Source organism: Augochlora pura, chromosome 2, assembly GCF_028453695.1.
Source record: "Augochlora pura isolate Apur16 chromosome 2, APUR_v2.2.1, whole genome shotgun sequence".
NCBI classification, from domain to species: domain Eukaryota; kingdom Metazoa; phylum Arthropoda; class Insecta; order Hymenoptera; family Halictidae; genus Augochlora; species Augochlora pura.
The window spans coordinates 16,505,258-16,527,095 of NC_135773.1; the positions used below are offsets into that span (position 1 = coordinate 16,505,258).

At 43.7% G+C, this 21,838-nt stretch overlaps 1 protein-coding gene across 7 annotated transcripts in view; it reads left to right on the forward strand.

Annotated features, from left to right (window-relative positions):
* Positions 1-21,838, forward strand: part of LOC144478415 (uncharacterized) — a 248,983-nt gene that overhangs the window by 154,343 nt on the left and 72,802 nt on the right. For all 7 annotated transcript variants that reach the window (XR_013495341.1, XM_078196269.1, XM_078196275.1 and 4 more), the window contains one exon: positions 1,963-6,441. Coding sequence is in view for 6 of the 7 variants with exons in the window: in XM_078196269.1 (XP_078052395.1) it covers positions 1,963-6,441 (4,479 nt within the window). In the remaining variant the exon portion in view is untranslated. The remainder of the gene's footprint in view (positions 1-1,962; positions 6,442-21,838) is intronic.

Here is a 21,838-nt window from a genome sequence, read left to right on the forward strand (position 1 = left end):
TAATAATGTAACTGATTTCTTCAAAGTTCTGGACTGTAATTTGATGAATTGTATTTCAATCGCATTGCATTTCAATTACATTGTACTTCGATTAAATCGTGTTTCAGTTGCATTTCATTTGAATTGCATTCGCGATACAAATAGATAACAATGGAATTAATTGAAAGGTTTGAATAATACAACTGAATTGTAATAAAGTAGTATCAGCACAACTCTGGTTCGAAAATAAATTCGCTTGTCGGGTCACAAGTAAAATAGCTGTTTAGAGTTCAAAGAAATTTTTTATTTAGCACGAGACTTCTAAAAATCTTTCGTTTGCAAGATTTTCTCTCGATTTTCTCTGAAACCGGACGCGACGATTGAAAATAATTTAGAGATCGTCGATGGAGTCCCACGATCGCGCTGCACCCGCGAGTTAGGGGACTCGTAGTAGCTAGTTGTACTAATTCATATGTAACATCGCTCTAACCTGACCAACGTATCTCGTGAATGAGACGAAATGAGCCGAGAGAACGAGATGCTTTTCTGCGTTGCACGAGACTGCCTCGTTCGAGTTCGAGAAACGCGTAAAAAACTCAACCCGTTACCTTGCGCATGACACCGAACATCATAAATCATGTAAAAACCTGCGACCAAAAATAATAATCTAATCAATCGTTGCGTCCTCGAACGCCTTCCGGAGGCTCGAGATCTTTTTGTGCACCGTGAACGCCTCGCATCCGATTGTTATTTGTTGAACTATAACAACGTGCTCGTCGACTAACACGATCTACGCGACCTGACGAGAAAGGAAAAAAAAGATCAACTGCGATCGGCTGTCTCTCTGTCTCTCTCTTTCTCGATCGAGATCCAGCGACCTCCGAATCGTTTCTGCTCCTATATACTGCTCTGCTCTTCCTGCCTGTCTTTCTACTCTCTATCGCGGCAGTAATCGGCTCTCTCGTCGAGGGACAGTGAACGAGTCGATGTAGATACAATTTTCGGTGGACACGGAAGGTGGCAGGAACACATAGACTATCGAAATGTTATAATATATCTGTATCGCATACGTGGTATGTGTACATACGCGAGTATACGAGAGATAGCGGGGAAAGAATGACATGTTCTCTCCGTTGTTGGGGGCTCCTTCTCTTTGCTGCTGTTGGGTCTGGTGCTGTGACTGGTGGATGGGAATTAATGGATTAACACCCTCGAAAATCGTGATACTTAACCGTCGAGAACGAAAACCGTCCGTTACGATCTAACACCCGTGTCGTTTCTCGGATAGTTCTACTTATGCGATTTTTGGGTCCGCATGGCATGCCCAGGAGTATGTTCACTAACATTGCCGCCTTATGCTCGTCATTCACCGTGCACGCTGCCGAGCGGATCAAGGATCGTTGAGGGATCGATAAAAAACTTTCGCGAATTTGTTTATGACTTTTGCATCTTCTTATTATTAAAGCTGCGTTTACATTAGGCAATTCATAGGTGGAAAAAAGCAATTAGGTCCTTCAATCAGAGATAGTCAAATGGGTCTAACGATCAGAAATTGTTTTAACTTTATCGCTGCTGAATCTTTGGAAAGCTGATGAAGCTAGTTTTACTTGAAGGAAACAAGGTACCATTGCAAAGTTAATTTGATCGTAATAGATATCGCTGTGAAAGAGTTAGTCGTCTAACCGAAAATTGCCTAAACTAAACAAAGATATTTCATCGATTTAAAAGACAAATTGCTTTATTTGCGAATCAATCTGAACTGTAGTGACATGACGTTAAATCTCCAATCGTTCGAATCTCATACACTTATTTTTGGTGCCAACGCGTATGGCGATAAATTGCCGATCCGATCATGCTCGCAACGATCCTGGTAAAGCTCGGCGTAAGCTTGGAGTGCGCCGAGAGGGTTGGGTGGACTGTACTTAATCGTGACACGTGAGTAACGATCGTCCTCGTGTGTTTGTTTTGTAACGGACGAATCAGAGCTGGGCGATGTCCAGAGGAAACGCACGCGCAGACCCTCGCATGCAGGAAGGAGCCCCCGGCAGGTGGGAGACGGTCGTTCATCGGTGCTCGCGGGCGAAGAGGGCGTGTCGGGGACGGGCCGACAGACGATGAGCGCTCCTCGAGGCCCGGTCGACAGGAAACCGAGCCCCTCCCAGTTTCCAAACCTAGGCGGGATTCCGCCCGACGCTGGCTACGAGGAGGTCAGTTTCCCCTCCACTCAAAGGGCGGAGCGATCCTGCCCTATCGAGCGATCAAGAAATCCAGGAAGCCTGAACTTAGATCAAGAACTCGAAACTACATTCGACGAAGGATCGAAAAAGAGGCCGTCTGGAATCCTGAAGACGTCGACTGCCTACGGTACCGATGAGATCACGAAGAAAACCGTGGTGCCCAACACAGGATACACAACCGACTCTTGGCCCTCGCAAAAGACCGTCCAGTGGATCACGAAGAGAGAGAGTGGATTGGAAGATTGGGACTCGAACATCGATGAGAGCAATGTGATCAAGGAATTCTCCTATCAATACATCAGGCCTAGAGAAGGGGCGGAGTCGAGAGAGGCGGAAAGCAGGTGGGTGGAGTCACGGGAGACGGAACCATCGGAACCGAGGAATCTGGTACAGTGCAGAATCAGATCGTTCGAATTAAGCATGGATAGTTCAACGCCAGTGAAGGAGGTGCTGGCCATGCAGGAGCCATTGAAAGTGTCTCCACTGCAAACCACGGAAGCATTCGTCTCCAGGCTAGACTCTGGGAAGAAGAATCCGTCGAACATCAGAAACTTTGCTCTGGGAGAGGCGGAGTCTCTGGAGGTGAAAGGGCGTGGCGTCAGAGATGGCCACGCCAAACAGGCGTCTACCGATAGCAATAAGTCGGTGAAGGACCTGCTGGCCGACTTCGAAAGAAAGTCTCAGCAGGTTCAGAGACAGGAGTATAATAGGCGGCAGGAAGTGAAGCATCGAGGAGTGTTCAGCGATTCTGAGGCGTTACTGTATGACACCGGCAGCGATCTTGATCAACGAGACAAGAGCGAGGAAGGGGAGGTGCGCATTGAGGAGGCGGAGCTTGAGGTGGATCAGGTTGTACCTGTGGTTGTAGACGAAGACAAGTTTTACTCCGATGGTGCAAAGAAGAAGGGGGACGCCTCGTTTCGAAGAAAGAAGAGGCCCGTTTCGAGGGAGAGCGTAATGTCACAAGATGAACGAGCCAGGTCTCCCGATGACTTAGAGACGGAGCCAAACTTCAGTTGCAATAGACTGAGCGTCACAGAATCCTTGCTCACCCATGGTGATCAATTTTCTGGAGAGAGTGGCGAGGACAGTTCAGAAATGAAACAGGAGGACATCTGCCCCGAAGAGCATTATTTGCCTATGTCACCTAGGAAGTCTATTCTGGACCCCAACTGCGACGATCGACCGAATCCGAAGATGATGGAGAGTCTTTTTGCTAATTTAGGCCACGAAGAGAGCTCTTACGTAGAAATGGCCCAAAATGGCATGGCTAGGTCACTGTTAGCACCGAATGATGACAATAGGAAACTGGACTCTGGAGATTATTCTACTTTGGACACGCCCCATTACGAATTCGTCTGCGTGTCCGACAGCAAAATGGAGCCGGTCTACATGGAGGTGAGTCAGTTATCGGAGAAGGACGAGCAAGAAGGTAGCAATTTGTCACTGAAGAAGAGAACGTCCCACGAGGACTCTATGCACTCAAGATCAGACCTGCCGGATATTCTAACTACTTTGAAGACAGATAGCTCAGATGCTGACGACGAATCGTCGAAAGACTTGGACTCCATCGATGCACCTAGGCATCCTAGGTTTAGTTTGTCCGATACCTTCAGGCCTGCTTCATATTATCTGGGAGCAAGTCGAACAATGATTGCGGAGCTGCACGATTCTTCCGACAGCGAACTGGTGTCTCCGCCTCCAATTCCCACTTCCCCGCCTCCATTGGATGATTTAGATTCTCTGGACCTGCAGGAGACGATGGAAATAAAGAAAATATCTTCGCAAGTGAAAAAGGATAGTGGCTCGAACAGAGACTCTCCTAAATCATGGAACAAGCCGATGGGTCAGGTGGAGACACACAGGAGCCCTTCAAGGTTTTCTGACGCCACAATTAGTTCAACGTTTAGAGACAGTCGAATATCCTTGGAGAGCGCGTCAGGTAGCGACTCCGTCGACTTGAGAACTCCAGAAGAGGAAGCAAGACACAGGCAGCTAAAGACCAGACCTGTCAGCGAAGTCTGCGAAGTCCTGGACAGCTTGGACGAACTAGAATCACTAGGCAGCCGATTCGATGGGGCCAGCATCGACCTGGACCAATATCTGGAGGAACTCCAAGCCCGTGACGCCTTCAACGTGGATCTGTACGCGAAGGATCTCAGCTACAACAGCATCTATGGCTTCAACGAGAACATGATGGTGGTGGACAAGCTTCAAAAGACTACATGTCAAGACCTTACAAGACAATCGAATCTAGGTAGCCTCGACCAATCGTTGCGCTACGATGCTAACAAGATGGGCTCTGCCAGCAGCCTACCTTCTATGAGAGTCTGCGACGTCCCACCTTCCCATCAACACTCACAATCGTTCACAGGGGATGCCCACTACGAGAATGTCACCAGTTTCTCTCCGTTAAGGAGCTCTCCAGCTATTCGGTCCGATATTGAACAACCTAGAGACAGGTTGCATAGAACTTCTCAGAACAACCTCATGTCGGCGTCGCACAGCAGAGACTCCAGTTACTCCGTGGGCGTAGCTTCGATCTCCACCTCCATGGCCTGCCAACGACCTGCCAGCGCTCAATCTTCTAGCATGCACTCACCCACAGGAGCCAACCTGCTGGCCAACGTCCTGCGAACAGCCAGCCCTTTCTCGGATCGCTTCCAGAGCCACTCCAGGTCTGCCAGTCAAGACTCCGCTCGTTATTCCATGATCTCGAATCACAGGTCCTCGTCTAGCCAGGACTCCAGCCATTACCCAGTTTCCGCAGCCACGCCCAAGCCTAACCCCGCCCCTCAGTCCTACCTTCCAACCGAAACGCGTGTCCAAAACGAATCCGGAGCTCCTTACTACTACTCCGACCTTCAGGCCAGTGCCAGTGCCGCCGACATAGAGGCTGCCAAACCGATAGGCCATACTTCTCGTCTTCCTCAGCTCAATAATCAACGCGATGATGCAGCTACTGCCTTGAACAAGCGCAACGACATCGGGCGCATCGTCAACCCTATTGCAAGGCAGCTACCAAGGCAGATCCAGGTGGAGGATATCGATGAAGCACGTCGCATAGCTGCTGAGCTTCGAAAGACGACCTGCCAACTACTGGCGGAGAACAAGGTGGACCTGGTGGACAAGAAGAACTTTTACGAAGCGGACACCTTAAGGAGGGTGAAGTCGACCGATCCTCTGCCTGATATATCCTCTCCGGAGATCAACACCAGGAACCTGTATCCCCACGGACTAAGAGACAAATCGAGCGATCAGAACAATAGAGAGACTTACGAACTGACACAAAGTTCGCACAGAAGATCGAGATCGTTGGAAGGTCTGCTGGACGACGTTGGTCTGCAGAACTTGGTAGAGCAGAGGAACAGGAGCAACAGGGTAGCAACCGTGCAGCCGACGCAGATCGAGGAGAGACAGCAGAGCGTCAGCAATATAGCTTCTGGGAGCAACTTCAGCGCAGAGGATCCTTGGGAACAAGATTCTTTATGGCGAGAGAGTCTGAGACGCGTGAGCCTGAGGAATGCCAGGTCCTTGGACAACCTGGACAGCCCGCCCAGGCCAACCATATCCTCCACTGACTCTAAAGGCAGGAACAAGGTCACCCGGGGAGCTACGTACGTAAACGATAGCGTGATCAGGCGAGAGATTCTCTCGGAGGAGAGCTGCGACAGGCCCCGGGTGAAGAGGAGGGCCAATAAGGAGGACGCGGTGGATGACTTGACCTACGAGAGCCTGTCCATGGATAGGATCCACGCCGGCGGCTACGTCTGGGACTCTGAGAACGAGGCTTACAGGAAAGCCAGCGTCGAGGATGCGAATCATTTTTTAGAGGAGGGCAACCTTCCCCCGGGCCGGCCGAACTCGAGGGCGGGGCCAGCGTCGGGCTCCGCCTCCGGGCCGTTCGAGCTCGACCGAGAGAAACTACGCCAGTGGGACCTGTTGTCGAGCGCCTGCTTGCTCCAGGAACAGCAGCGCGGCTCGATGGCGGACTCGGGGCGAGGGTTGCCTGCCACCCCGGTGGCCCAAGAACGACATGGAGGCGTTCTAGGTCCACGGAACAGCGGTCGCGCGACGACTGGCGGCGACACCATCGCCGGGAGCATCCTGCCGACTACTGGCACGATCACGGAGAAGGCCGCAGCGATCGACAGCACCGGCATCTCCGAGGCGATCAAGAGGCAGGAGCTGATCGAGACCAAGCAGGCTTGTAACAGGGCTACAGGTGAGTGGCTCCTCAAGACCGGTGGTGTGTTCAGGAACTGACTGACTGGCCGTGTTCCAAAACGTCCACTATGCCCAGCTGAGATCCTACGGATGACGCTCCGAGTCTCACGATCGATGGACTCGCTCGCACTACCAAATGTACCTGCGGTTCGTTTACGGACGGCCTGTGTTGTTCTGTGTTCTATTATCTGGACGATTGCTGCGTGGAGGTTCGTGGATGAACTTCGATCGACCCTTTCGTTGACGATGCTAATGCCGGGCAACCGGTCCGAGCGGCTGTAGTTCAGTTGATTTCTCCCTCTAAAGACTACGAGCTCAACCCTTGTCGTTCCATCGTCCGAAATTCGCTGCGGCGTTCAATAATGTTTGTCTAGATTTCGCGATCTCGAATGTAAATCGATTGGAAATCCATAGTAATTTGACTGCTTTGTCATGAAGAGTATGTAACGAAAGGGAACAATGTATCGACGGTTTATGAATATGTAAATTAAGACCACGCCGGAACGGTTCGTCGTGGCAACGCAGAATATTCGAGAAGTTTCGTTTGTAAAGTGTACGTGCAACTTCTGTGGCTACGACTGCATCGTTGCACTCGACGCACTGGCTGGAGGAACCGTAACAAAATGTCTTCGGTTTTCCACGTGTGCTAACATTGTACTTGTTACACCGAGCATCTTCGATCCTCGTGAACCAGCGTGCAAACTTTTCCAAGCTTTTCACGTCGTTTTGCCCTTTCGCTTTTGTTACAAGATTTTATAAATTCACTGGCGGACTGTAATCGTCGGACTGCGGATATTTATGCAAAACGAACACTGTTTCCACTGATTGCAAGATACAGGAGCTACACAGTCATTGATTTCGTTCTTTACTTATTTTATTGAGCCGGAAATCGTCTAACAGTATTTTAAAACTCTTTCAACGTCTTCATTGTATCGTATTCGATCGACTCATTTTTGTTACGAACGCATAAAAGTCCGCAGTAATCGTTAACGAACCGTAAAAGTAGACCAGAATAGTCGCTCCATCAATAAGAATTTGGACAGTCCCTAGGAATTTGTCACGGCACAGTGCTTCCGACAGAAACGTGACAAGATCGGGGAGCGTGAAACAGAATTTTTTTTTACAAGGTGTACGACATCGACGGTGACTCACTGCACGCAAGTTACTCCGTATCGAATCCTGCAAAAACAATCAGAATCACCGTTAACACCATTTTTTGAATTTCGTCCAGCTAGTACCGTCCGGGATACTGTGCGTCGTTCCGGAAGAATGCAGTCGTAGATTCCGGATGCAACGCAGACCGCGTTCCAACTTTGCATACCGCGTCCGCGGTTCTCTTTCCGATGATCTCTGTGCCCCTGTCTCGCTCTATTGCCACTCCATCGATCGCGATCACGTCGAAGAGAGCGATCGTTGCGGCGCACTCTTAATCGCTCGCTTCGAACAGCGAAACCCGGAGCTTCGAACAGCGCCGACCTAATTAGTGCGAGTTGGAACACGGCCTGACAGATGAGAGTGTTACGTGTGGGGAAGAGAGAGAGAGAGAGAGAGTGTGTGTGTGAGAGAGAGAGAGGGAGGGAGAGAGAGAGCTGGTGCTGATACGTGTACGAGTGGCCCTCGTTAGGGCCTATTGTCAGGGAAAGGGAGCAGACCAAGCTTGTTATCGGAAGGACAGTGTCCTGGTCGCGAATACCGGATCATAATACTCGCATGATCGGTAGATCGTCGCGCCCGGCTGTTCGTTAACGCTAGATTTACGGACCGGTGTACTTTTACCGATTTCTGGACAGCACGTTTTATCTGAAATATTAGGTCTCCTCGAGAACGATCTATGCTTTTGGAAGATGAATGCGTTTATGGAAACGTGATCGCAATCGATAATCCACTGAAATTGTATGCCGTTTTACGAAGGTACGTTCCACGTGGCAGAAGTTGTCGAAGGTGATGCGAAAGTGTGATCGAATGTTCACTGTAAATGTATTTATATATAAGCTGAATCTGTACAAGGTATTATTGCTCAGTTGAGAAATTATGTCACTGCCAGAGTCGTGCAAAGTTCGCCAATTTTTTGGTGAAATATCCCTTTCTGTATCATTTTTGTTCGTTTTCACCACGCGGAACGTACTGTTCGATATTACGGTGATACTTTGGAGAACACAGCCACTCGCGCACTCGTTCACAATGATTCAATGGTACAAATTGTATATAAAATTTGATATTAGTCGTAGACGTCGTGTAACAATTTTTATACAAAATTTTAGCTCGAAACGTGTGCGATCGAACGTGCGAGTCTCTAAACACTTGGATATACATATTACTATCGCGTTGAATACATGGAACTCCAGTAGAAAGTTCTCTAAGGGTATGCGATTGTGTCTCCGTACTTCGTCTTCCAAAAGTGGATTTTCTCGTAGGTCGACCTAATATCGAAAGTCGGAAAGAGACACAAGGTAACCAGAAGCCTACGTCGTGTACGCGAAAATTAGAGGAGCAATATTTAAATCATATATGGGATCGGTGTTGCCACTATCATTCTCGCGGATTCATTTTTCTACGTAACGTTAAGGTCTCCGAGTGTGCGTCTGTGTGTATATATAAAGCAATCAGTAAGCAATATTTCTCTCAGATATCCAGTTTAACTTCTAAGCGCGCCTGGAGGCGTACAAGAAAGCGTTCTCCTTTTTGTAAGAATATTGTTTCTCATACTTTGTACAAACCCGCGCGGCCGATCCAAAACGCCGATCACGTTCCGACCGGTGCGAGAATTTGCGGGGACGTTACCGGGGATCAGCGGGCTCCGTAAAATTTCACGGGAACGATTCACGGTTCCCCGGGTGCCCCGAAAATCCGAACAGACCGCGATAATTTTCGAGCCGGACCCCCCCACTCCCCCGCGATAAGCCCGAATTTATCCGCGAGACTCCCGATACACCGCCCACGGCCACGCTTTATCTACTTCGGGGCTCCGGATTAGATTTTCGCGTCACGCGCGGATCCGGATCGAGGTATCGATCGGCGGGAAACTTCGCGCTCGGATCGGCCGACAACTGTCAAATAAATGCTGAGGAACGGAACCGACGTGAGTTACAGTTACAGTTCTCCTAGGACACCTCCCACGAGAGATTTTTCCAGATATACGCGGCGAAAGACGTCCGGCTGACTGCTGATCCAGTGAGTAATTAAGATAGCTCGTTAAGGATCGCGCCGATTGCTGCTGTTTATTAACAGCAAGATTTTATAATAGTATACAATTACACAGGAGATCCTGGGACGACAGTTTACGCTTTAAGCGGTATCGAAGTGATTGTTGTTCTAGAAAGAGGACAAGATCAACAGATCTTGTTATATTGTAAGTACACAGTTTCTGAATGTGACAGCGATTGACTCTGAAGTTTCAATACATTCTATTTTTCTACTCGACAATTATGCATCGTTACCAATTTGTATTCCCATTACCGTCTACTGTTTATTCGTTATTTGAGAAACTATATAGTATTGCGCGTAACCTAGAAGGTTTAATATAATACCTCTGTTTTAATAGCAAATATTGATTTACCAGCCGGTGTAGTTACAATTGTTCGTCGGTTTCTGACTTATCTTTCGAATGAACTCCGCTGAACCAATAACGGAATATTGTAACTACATATTTAACGGAAAAACAAGCAGTATGAATAGACCGCTTTGAATCATTGAATATTTTTGCGATAGACGACTGGCTGGTTCCGTAACTACCGTCGAAATTTCGGCAGTAATTATAAATTTACTTCCACTGGATGACTTCGAACAGAATCATCTAGCTACCGCTGAATTAATTACGGACGCACAGCCGGTGAACCGCGTTCAAACTCAGCAGATCGAAAACAAACTCGGGAGGGTCTCGCATGCAAGAAGTTTGGATAACGGTCTCGTTCGAGAGGAGAGAGGCTCCTCTCTCTCTCTCTTAATAAGTGCGTTCACCTTCGCTTGGACACCGAAACGCCTGGATCAAAGTGGATGTAGCGACGGTGGCTGCATTCTCGTTCGGCGGAGGCGAGAAAAAGACAATCATGGGTGGTGGCAGAGGGGCGAGGAAAGGGGCGCAGAGAGAGAGGGAGAGAGAGAGGGAGAGAGAGAGGTCCGTTGACCGGGATCGCGAGAACGAGTTCGAGACCGAGGAGAAGGTCGCCGGAGAGAACGGAAAAAAGTGGAGACGGACGCGTGAGTCCAGAATCCGTACGACGGCCGACTGCGTCCGGATAATCCGCATAAGTTCGATTAAATCCGATCCTTTCGCCTAAACGATCGGATGGATCCTAGAGCGGTGGCTGCGTCTCGACCACCCACGCATGGCGCTAACGCCGTCTTAACATAATAGAGTTTCCAACCTCTTACGATCTGCGTTCTCATCCAGCTTGCAACAACCTTTTCGAGATCTTCCACACTTGACGCTATTTTAAAATGAATCAGCTGTACGATTGACATTTGCTGAAAGTATTCATTTTTCTACGATTCCAATCTACGCTAAAATGCAATATTTTTAAAACTTGCCGGTTTAACCCTCTGCAATCTGCCATTTTAAGTGTAAATCCGTAACAATTGTTCCGACCCGCAGTATTTTTATTTCTATTTACCAAAGTGCGCTTTTATGCATACGAAATTGATTCTATTAAAAGCAAAGCGAGCCACCATTTAGTTTCGCGTATCGATTACCCGGAATCCGATTACGGCGGACGAGCAGTTACGACGGTATCGTAAACGGGTAGCGACGCCGTTCGCTGTTCGTAGACCTTTAGAAATCGGTATCTATGCAACGCGGCTGGCATTTGATCGGCACGGCGCGCGGCGGCCACAGAAATGGCGACCGCGTTGCCGCGCCGTAAACGCGGTCGGTCATAACGCGCTAAGCGCGTTACACGGTCGTTGTACGTCGCACTTTGTGTCGCTGGGTTCAACAGCACCAACAATCGATGGACGACACGAGCACGTTGTCGCGCACCGCGCGCTTTCTTCTTTTCGACGCGGCTGGAAGCGACCGCGAGCAACGCCGGGATACGGGGCCGCAGGAAATTAATGTTGCCAGCCCCTACGCGAACATAATTACGCTGCTGGAAGAATTCCAGACAAAAGCCGCAGTGACTTTTAATTCCTGATTACTGTAAGTAGACCACTCGAGCAGATAGTGCTCCATATACTCCTCTGTTTCAATTAAGAAGTACAAATCATTGCTGGTACTTTACTTTTGACTTCACCGCTTTCGGAGATATCAAATAATCTGCAAAGAGAAGTGTATTTGATACGAAATTCCAAATCATCGATGCTATTTTTCATAAATCTTTGTACACATTTATTTTTGTTAAATTGATTTTATTATTACTATTATTATTACTTATTGATGAACAGTCTGTAAGTCATTTATATACGTATTAGTTTATACATTGGAGCAGGACATTATACGTATTCTATGATCGCACTGATGTTTATAGCGTGCAATTGGCGTTTAAAAATGACTGGGGAACCGATAAAATAGTCGACGTTTTCATCTGTATAATCGTCATACGAAAAGTATGAAATTCAATAGAGAAAAAATAATATTAAGTTAAATTCTTAGAAGAGCCTTTCGTACCCTTTGGTAAGAGTAGTGTCAACCCTCGGACTGTAATAACCGTGTCATTTTAACGCAGAGTACATTAACACCTTGCCGTACAACTCTTTACAATTGCTATGATAAGAATTTTTTCGATCGCTCCAATTTCTTAAAAGGAAAAGGAATTTTATATTCATTGTGTGCTTACATCTACTCGAATGTTTAAATATTAGTAACAAGAGAATAAAATTTGACTCCTACTTAAAGGAACGGATGAACATTTATACACAACAGCTTATTACTAGAAATCTCCATCACGAATCTGACTCGTTAAAGTACGACAAAGGAGTTAACCGTCATCTTCTTACTCAATTTTTGGCAATTCAGTGAAATAACAGGTCTAAATAAGTATTGTTAATCGTATAATTTTAAAATTAGTTCGTCGACCAAAGATTAATCGATGACATATTTTTACGACGGTATTGCAGTAGCTGTCACTCGACGTGCACCAACTTTGAAATAAGTGATTAATTACACGAATAAATTGAAAGGAAAGTCGTTGGGATGGGGCTTGCGGATTCGGGCGACACGATAGCGTCACAGGGTTTAACCACACCTGTTCAGAGCTGATTGACACGCCGTAAACCCATCTTCAGGCTTTGCCGAGAGACCTGAACGGGTCCCTGAGGCTAATAGCCGGCCTTCGTTAATTAGGGTCCTTCGGTGAATTTGCTACCCGACCCTCGTTAAAGAGGGTAAAGGGGATCTAGACTAGCCGTGGACCTTCCAAACATTTTACAGTTTCACCTGATCGATACTTCCGGTTCCTATCTACGGTTACATCCTTCGTTTGCTTCTCGAGTCTGCCTCTGCAGCTTCTTTTCCTCGTTAATGGCCCCCCCGTTAATTAATCAATCAGATAAAACTGCGTCTCTATTCGTTCTACTTTTTCAAACTATATAAATTATTTAAACTCCGCAGTTTATAGAAATAGTAAATTTTAACTAAATTACCCATTTCCAAAGGGGTTCTGTTCTTTCGAATGAATAAACTCGGCTTAGACAGAAAGTTACACGAACATCCGCAGAATTCATACTTAAACAAAAAGACTTAAAATAAATAACAAAAATACAGAATTTCGACAAATTATTCCCAGCAAAATATGACGCCGGCAATATACGATAAGACAGTAAACGAAGTTATATCGTAAATAACAATATAATATAATGATCGTATAATAAATGTTCGACGTTTCATACGCACCAACGTAGCATTTTGTCTCATAGATCAATTTGCATCGGACGGTGTCGGTTTTCGAGGAACACGATTCGCACGATCGCCGATTATTGTCAAGTTTCGGGGTGAAATTCGCACTCAGCAACCAGTTTGTATAATTCAGTCTCGTGGCAGGCCACATCGAGGGTCGATGCGACCGCCTTGAATTTCGAGGCTTGAAATATCGATGAGAGGCTCAGACGGGGCTTTTTAATCCATCAATCGGCGAGATCGCCTGTCAGTTCTCCACGGATCAATTCTACGACCGCCTCCGTCGAGAATTATTTCAGTCGTCCGCGAGTTGGGCATTAGGGTCGTTCGATGCTTCACTGAGCCTCGGTGCAGAATATTTGATTAGCGTGTAGGTCGCTCGAATGTTGCAGTCTCTTCGAATTACTATCTGACCGGACAAACTTCTCAATCTTTGTCACTTGTTGATCAAGCCCTAAGAAACGATCCTTAATCACACAGACCTACTCACTCTCAACAATTGTTTAAATAAAATAAGAGGTGCCACTTCCTATTAACTAATTTATGCGCGACGACAAGTACGTTTGTTCACTACAATAACGAGTCATATATTGTAATTAACGGATTTTAACGGGTATACTTGTGATAAAACAAATTGTTACTATTCCTTCGTGACAGGTGAAACAGGATATACACTTCACAATTTTATTAAATTATATGTTTCATGAATGCGCGTGTATTAAAATTATAATTATCGTAATTGTAAAGAAACTGAGAATCAGTTGAAATACTATTCGCTACAAAATCCCATAGCAATGCCAGAAAACCCTCATCAAATGAAATGGATAATAAATAAAAAAGAAAACATCAAGTAGATTGTTCTCTACTATCAAAATTCATCCTGGAGAGGTTAAACAAAATGTAAAAAAAGATTAAACTAAGATTGTATCGATAGAGATTACCACAGATAACCACTTGTCCAGACATTATCATCGGGATAATTAAAATTTGTATTTATTGTGCGTACTCATTTCTTTACATTCTCAAGTAGCGGTGACAAGAGAACAGAGTTTTATTTCGACTTCGAAGAATGGGATGGAACTAAATTATATATTTTATAAAAGTGCGTTATTAAAACAAAATTTCGAGGGAATCGATCATATACAGTATACATATAATTACAGTAATTTAGATTTCATCATAACATTGAACCCTATCAACCTGTTCAGGATTGGCGGCAGGAGACTGTCATGCAAGTTGGAACAGTATTGATGTAATTCTTAAAGCACAAGACGTTTTCAAGATTGAAATTTGGCGGTGATCTATTTGAATCGTTTACTGAATGCAATTCGATCGAACAGCGCGATTCAACCGAACAGTAAAACCACTTTTCTTTCGTTGCCATATAAATCGATGTTCCAGGGCGATTTCGACGCGTTGACAACGGTCGCATAAGCTTCCCATTCATTTCGGGACACCCTCTCCGGCAGCGCGACCTTTCTACTCGCGGCGAGAGAGCAGCAAGCTCGCGATAAATCCGGGTTTCCGCGAATAAATAAATGACTAGTATATCGCGGAAAAACCGATTCGTATTTATCCGACCTGGCCACATTTATCCGGATCACGAGGGAACGAACACCTGGAAGTCCGAAACGCGCTGAATTTTTTATTAGCCCGGAAATAAATCCTGCAGATGTTACCGCGCATCCCTCTTACTCTGTCTCTCACTCTTTCTCTCGTTCCCTCTCCCTTTCCCCTCTCGGTTTTCCCACTATCTTCCCCGGAATCTCCTTTCAAACTTCTCATCCCGTTCCTTGGACCGGGAAATATGCCCTGCCATTTGATTCCGTGCCAATTAAGGTCGTTCGCGGACTCCTGATCTTCCTTTCCTATTTCCAGCCTGCGAACTTGAACTACGCGACTTCGAAGAGTTCTGCCGAGAAGTCTAAATGTTTTTTAAGGTAACGGATATATTCCAGCGTTTGTTCAAAATTTAATTCTTGTGCCTCTTGTATCATTTCTGGGCACTGGTCCTTCGAACATAATTCTTACTTTGGCTAACACTTTGACCTCTTCAACGATGATTTTAATCAATTTAAAACAGTCAATTCTACATATAATGTTATCCGAAACTATGATGTTTAAGTTTGTGTTTCAGTTTTCCTGTTCTTAATACTTTTTTAATAGCGAATGTAATGTTATTATTATTTTATTGTCACAAATAAAATGTTGATGCTAAATAAATAAAATCTTTGACAGTAGTCCTGATCGACAGCGTTTTGTTCGACAAGATTCGAATGGTAGAGAAGCAAGCGTTTAACGCTGGCGTTATAAGAATTACTCCAGAAAAATTGAGATTAGATAAATAGAATTCGGTAAAGTACAAAATCCTAGGGATATTATTAGCTAATTCAATTATGTGACTGTCTGGAACCATTATATGGACCCTTTGTTTTGAAAGTGGTATAAGTCCATTGTCTCTTGTTTCGAGAAAACTAGGTGAACATAACTGTTTATTAAAAAATGTAGGCAAATTATATGAAGTCTGGCAATGATTCTAATGTTTTATCAATACGTAATTTGGTTATATAAATTTGCGAAATTCGCTGGTTTCATTTTATGTAAAATGAATTTATCATGCTTTCTACATTATGTTACGCAATATAAAACAAATGTAAAATAACAGACTACTGATCGGCAACCATCTGCTAAGCCATCTACCTCTGCCAATTGGACTTACACCACTTCCATAATCGATGATTATGCAATTTCATTTACCGACCAATTTTAAATTGTACATAACATGGGAATTTTTTAAGAAATTAAACACGGACTAGTTATACATAAAAAATTTACATTAAATTAAGCATGAATTACGTGATATATCATTTTTTTAAAAAATGTACTTACACCACTTTCAAAATAAACGGTCCGACAGATTTTTAAAAATAATTAACAGTCTCGGCGTACTTCGATTTGTTTAATCTCTGATGGTTGACTCTGCGAATCGTTCGACTCTTTATTAATTGTATCGATTGAAACAACAAAATATCCAGCATTTCAACGGAAACACGGAGCTATGTATAAATCACACTTTGCTGGATGGATTGAAATAACAAAAATGAGGCGACGTCCGAAAGTTGATCGCGTAATTGTTTTAAAGCTGCATTGCATGAGCCGGAAACGTTTCAGATGTTTTATAGAATGCATTCGCTTCCGGTCGACCAGCAACGACCGACTTCGATCGGATATAACTTGCGGAGAATCGTCTTTATAGAGGATCATATTTACACGTTTTCTCCGGGAAACTGATCGATTATTGCCGTCTAGCAACGGTTCGGGATTCCGATCTATATTTCCTGCACGGCGGTGTCCGCTTTTACCAGCAGTTTCTTCCGTTAGGAGAGAAACTATGAAATTACTTGAGCACGCAGGAATCAGGCCACCTGTTATGGTATAAATCGTTCGATGAGTATTCCAATTTGCGGACAACTTCTTGCCTCGTTGGAAATCGCTCGGCGATTTTCTGAATTAGCAGGTCGACCCGGTTTCTCTTTGTTCTAGGTATTGCTGTCTCGCGATCTTGTTCGAAAGAATTTTTGAGATCGCGGCGAAGGATCGCGAACGCAGTCGAGTCAATTTGAACTCAATTTAGCCGGCACATTTATCTTTTGCTCGCTTCCGAGTCGCGCTCTAACCGATGTCTAAGCTCGCTAAAATTCAGAAACTTGATATTGAAAAGATTGGAACGACGTCGAATCTCAAATCTTACCGAAGCAAAAATTTGTTGGCATTTCTATAAGATCATGAAAAGCACAGAAACTATTATATTATTTTATTCCAGCCATTTCTCGTACATGCTGCAGTTTTAAAATTATTATATGCAGATGAATGAGGAAACGCCTATCTACATACATAAGAAGTGTTGTCACCCTACAGAAATGGATTAGAGCGGATAAGAGACATAACTTCTGTAACCAGTTAACTGTGACGATCGTTTGTGTCTTTCATTTCGTCTTAACCTCTAAACATATTAAAATTTACGTATATAATATAATTTTCGCCAAAATTACAATTTAAATATTAAATTGTAACAAGATTTTACGCATCACGAATATGATCGTCATGACGCAAAATTTTATCACATCTTCATGACGGATATAGTCATCAAACACACTTAACTGGTTAAAGTTTTACGACAAACTTGCACAGTTTTGAAAAGATCTGTACGTAACTGTTTTATTGTTCAAACGTTTTAACCCTTTGGGGACGAGTGTCGGCATATAGCCGCCCAATTCTCGTGCTGCTGCTGCGTACGTCTGTCATTCTAAACGGTAAGATACGCATGGAGATACTAACCTAAGAAGTCTAGTTGCCTCTCAATGAAATTAGACTTTTAGCAATGAAGTCTTATTTGAATAAAGCTTTAGTTTTTATAACGCAAACGTGCGACATGAATATTTTCTTCACTGCGTGCTCCAATACCTGTCGTCCACAGCGACGCTCGTCCATCGAGTGTCTCCGTCCCCAAAGGGTTAAAATGATTCACATGCAACCCTGTGGAAATCAATTATTATTTATTGTCTTGCTTGATAGATACTTAATCTAGCATTATACCAGTTCAAACAGTGGTTGTTCTACTGAAGCCAGGTTATTTCAACTATCTATATACTCTAAACTATTTCATTATACGCATTATTATATTTTAGTGCGCGCAAAAGGCGACATTATTATACCTATCCCTAGAAAAGCAGCGTCATCTCGGTAAACATGTTCTGAAAATAAATAGTATTATATTTTAGCATTGGATACGAAACAGAGAAAAGCTAAATTTTCTGACTCGTTAGACTGCGGGGGGATACTGAAGGAGGGGGTAGAAACGAGAGAGTGGGAGAATCGTGAGAGAACGTTAAGCGTGTCGAGCAGCATGATCGAGAGACCGGCAACTGGTCGAATGGTAAACAATCGAAATATCAGAACTTTTATTCGGTATTGAAAGCCGGCGTGCTATTCAAAACCCATGGCGAGACACCTACCGCGGCTCCGACGACAAAAGGGAGACTCGTGGACGGACGTCTCCGCTGCGTCCGATTAGGTCCGTGCTTTGCCCCTCCTCCCTCGCTGTACATACATTCCCATTTAACAAAGAACAACGCCGGCAATGGAAGGGAGACGGAGACACTCCAATGGCCCTTCTCCCTGGCATATGGCAGTCGCAAGCATTATTACTTCAATAAAATATAGTTAAGGCCTGACTATAATATAATCTCGATGGGTTTTTTTTTTAGTCTTTTCTGACCCGATCACGTTTTTATCTGCTTTACTCTTCGCCCGAGTGAAATATAATATGGAAATAGTATTAGGTCTACCGGAAAATTCTATCTGTTATTAAAAAGAAAGAAAACAATAAATTTTGTCGGCACCTTATATTTATTGTATTGTTATAATAATTTAATATAATCGTAACTTATCCCTGTTACCAGCTTGATGGCGATTTATGAATATCATTTACGAAAAATATTATGTCGCAAACAAAATGACATTAGCGGACACATTTTTCTGGTAGACCTAATATGGGTATAATATAAAATGAAATTGGAATTAATATGCAATTTGTAAAATAGAACTACCAACCCGCGTGAAAGAATTCATTATTCGAGATCATTGTATTCAATTCTATTAGTCCTAACTCGAATGAGAAATTAGGTTTAGAAATTATCATCGAAGGTTCCACATCAAACAAGATAAATCCTACAAACGATTTCTTAAATAAAAATAATTACGAAAGAAGTTAAGAGATGAAAGTCTTGCATCAAATAAAATAGTTCTTGCGAACAATTTCTCAAATACAAGTAACATGACCTACATAGTCGGATTTACTATGTCGAATCAATATAATTTGATTTTATTAATTATTATCTTGTCGTAACTCGAATGAGAAATTACTTTAGAAACGATCCATCCGGGTTTCAACATAACAGCTTCACAATATTACCTCGAACAGAAAAATAAAACAGCTTGAAACAATTCGATGCTCCGATTGATCATTATTTACTTTATTAGCTATTTCATGTCGAATAAAAAATTATTCCGGAGGATATTCTCACGGGTCCGGCACGAAATAAAATTGACCTCAGCATATAGCTTTTAACGTAAACAGAATAAAATAGTCGTGGTAATCGAGAAAATAATTGCTTCAAATGATATTTAAAATGAGAGTAATAAACAAGCTGAAAAATGAGAATAAGCCTACCATAAAATTAGAGCGGTCCTTGAATCATCCCCATACGGCGACCATAATACAGAGCGCAGAGCGCACAGCACACAATTCTCGGAGATACGCAGTCAGTCAGCCGATGGCGCTCCGCACGGCACCATCGATCCGCGCCGCGTAGATCGTGATCTACAGACGGCCATCTCTCGTGACAGTTTCTGTGCGTCGACTCGTTTTACTCTCGAGTGTTATCCGTCGATGTGAATTTTCAAAGCGCAGTGTTTTTTTTTTATGTGTGATATCCTGTTCTATCTTTTGGATACCGTCCCATGGAATTTCTCAAAATTCTTTTCACGCTTTTTCCGAAGGTATTTCCGCCCGAAAATCTGCCATTTTTCTCGTTCGGGTTTTTAAATGTTTTCACAGAACGTCGAAATTTCCCACATTTTCCACATCTCGCGCTGGACCTCTAACGATGGAATACAATATAATTTTCGCGGATATTCGAACCATCGGAACTTTCGAAACTTTTAATAACGACGGGGGTTTTCGACAAATCCCCGGCGAATGTTGAATGTGCTTAATTATTTCCCGAGTTTGATTCTCCCCGCGTTTGCAAAGCCGGTTCGAGTTGATTTCGCTGCGCTTTCGTGCGTTACTTTCCAACCGAGTTTTACAATAAAAGGCTTAATCGATTCGAATGTACGACGTGTTATTTCGCAGTCGTTGAAGCGCTTTTCCAGTTACAATTCTCAATCTTCGACGCTGGTATGCACCGAGCACCGAAAGATACATTTTGTCACAGAAAAATTACGAAAAGAAAAAACACGTTCGTTCCGATTTTGCACGACTTTTAATTGTCGATCAAAAAATGCTTGAGTCTAAAAAGACAAATCTGTACATATATAGCAGTGTCAAGATTTCATTTAAATTGCTGAATTTTTATTTCGATTACAATTAGGATCACCTGGCGTGTCTTCTCTTCGCAACATCGCAATCACCAAAGTACAAATAAACCAAAGTTCCAAACCGAAATAGAATGGTATTCATGATCTGCCGTCTAGCTAATGAAATAAATGCAGCCGTGCGCTAGACATAAATTATTTCTCGAAGTCTTTAACGACGAGAGATTCCTAATCGTCCGTGAAAGAGGTTAGCATTCCGAGTTCGGGCCTGTTTCGCGCCGGTATGGCATAGCCAGAAGTGAATCGCGTGACAGGAAAAGTATTTTCGGTGGCGACGAAAGACCATTGTCCGATCGAGCCGCGTTCGAACGATCTGCCTTCGAACAAGGTCGCTGAGGTTTACGAGCCGGTTACGATACACGCGACACGAAATTTATAACGACCATTAAACCGTCTGAACTCTCGTCTTTAAATACAAGGCTCGCGTTCCACTTACATCGTGGCAGCCTCGAATTTTTCCATCACTCGGCTCGGCTCGCCTCACCTGGGTCGTTGTAATTCGTTCGTTAGGAACTAGTTGAACATGGACAGGTCTCTTTGGTCTAGAATCTTATCCGAGGAGGATCTCGAATTCCGTCGGACTCTCGTCCCTTGATCCGGCACCAACGATCCGTGAATTAAAGTTCCAATGTTTATAGCATTTCACGATTTTACTTACAGTTACGATAGAACCTCGATTATCCGAATGCAAAATTGATAGCTCAATTCTTCTTATTTCGATTAGTTATTGATACCTGCTATCATAGTGGTAATTATGATATTGACAGTGATAATTAAGGTATTGATAATTATAATATTCATAATGATAATTAAAATATTGGATAATACCATCATTTTGATAATATAAGGTTCTTCTACCTCATCGTTATTATTTCGAGTAATAAAAAGTCTAAACAATTAGTTATTGATTCCTGCTACCTGATCCTGTGATTATTAACATATTAATAATTATAATATTGATATTGATAATGATAAGTAAAATATTGGACAATACTATCATATTAACAATATATTAGGTCGAGGTTTGTTCGTGGTCCTTCTACGGTCTCATCCTTATTGTTTGGAGTAATAAAAAAATAAACAATAAAGGTGGAGGAAAATCTTGTTCAATTAATCGAAATTCTATTGCATTCTTAATTTTTATAGACTGAGACAAGGTATTTGGAATAGTAAAATGACATCGGATCTTTATGCATTTATCACGCGTGTATTTTTGCAAAATGCAAGGAAACGTGGGAATTAACATGGTTATGTTAAGGTCTAATAGCATTTTTTAGTCGACGAAGGAAATTTTCGTCTCATTCTGATTTTTACAAGATAAAGTACGAGAATGGAAAGAGAAACGTAGTCTAATCATCGAACACGTTACCTACTGCGTCAGTTTCATGTGGGCGACATTTCGTTATCA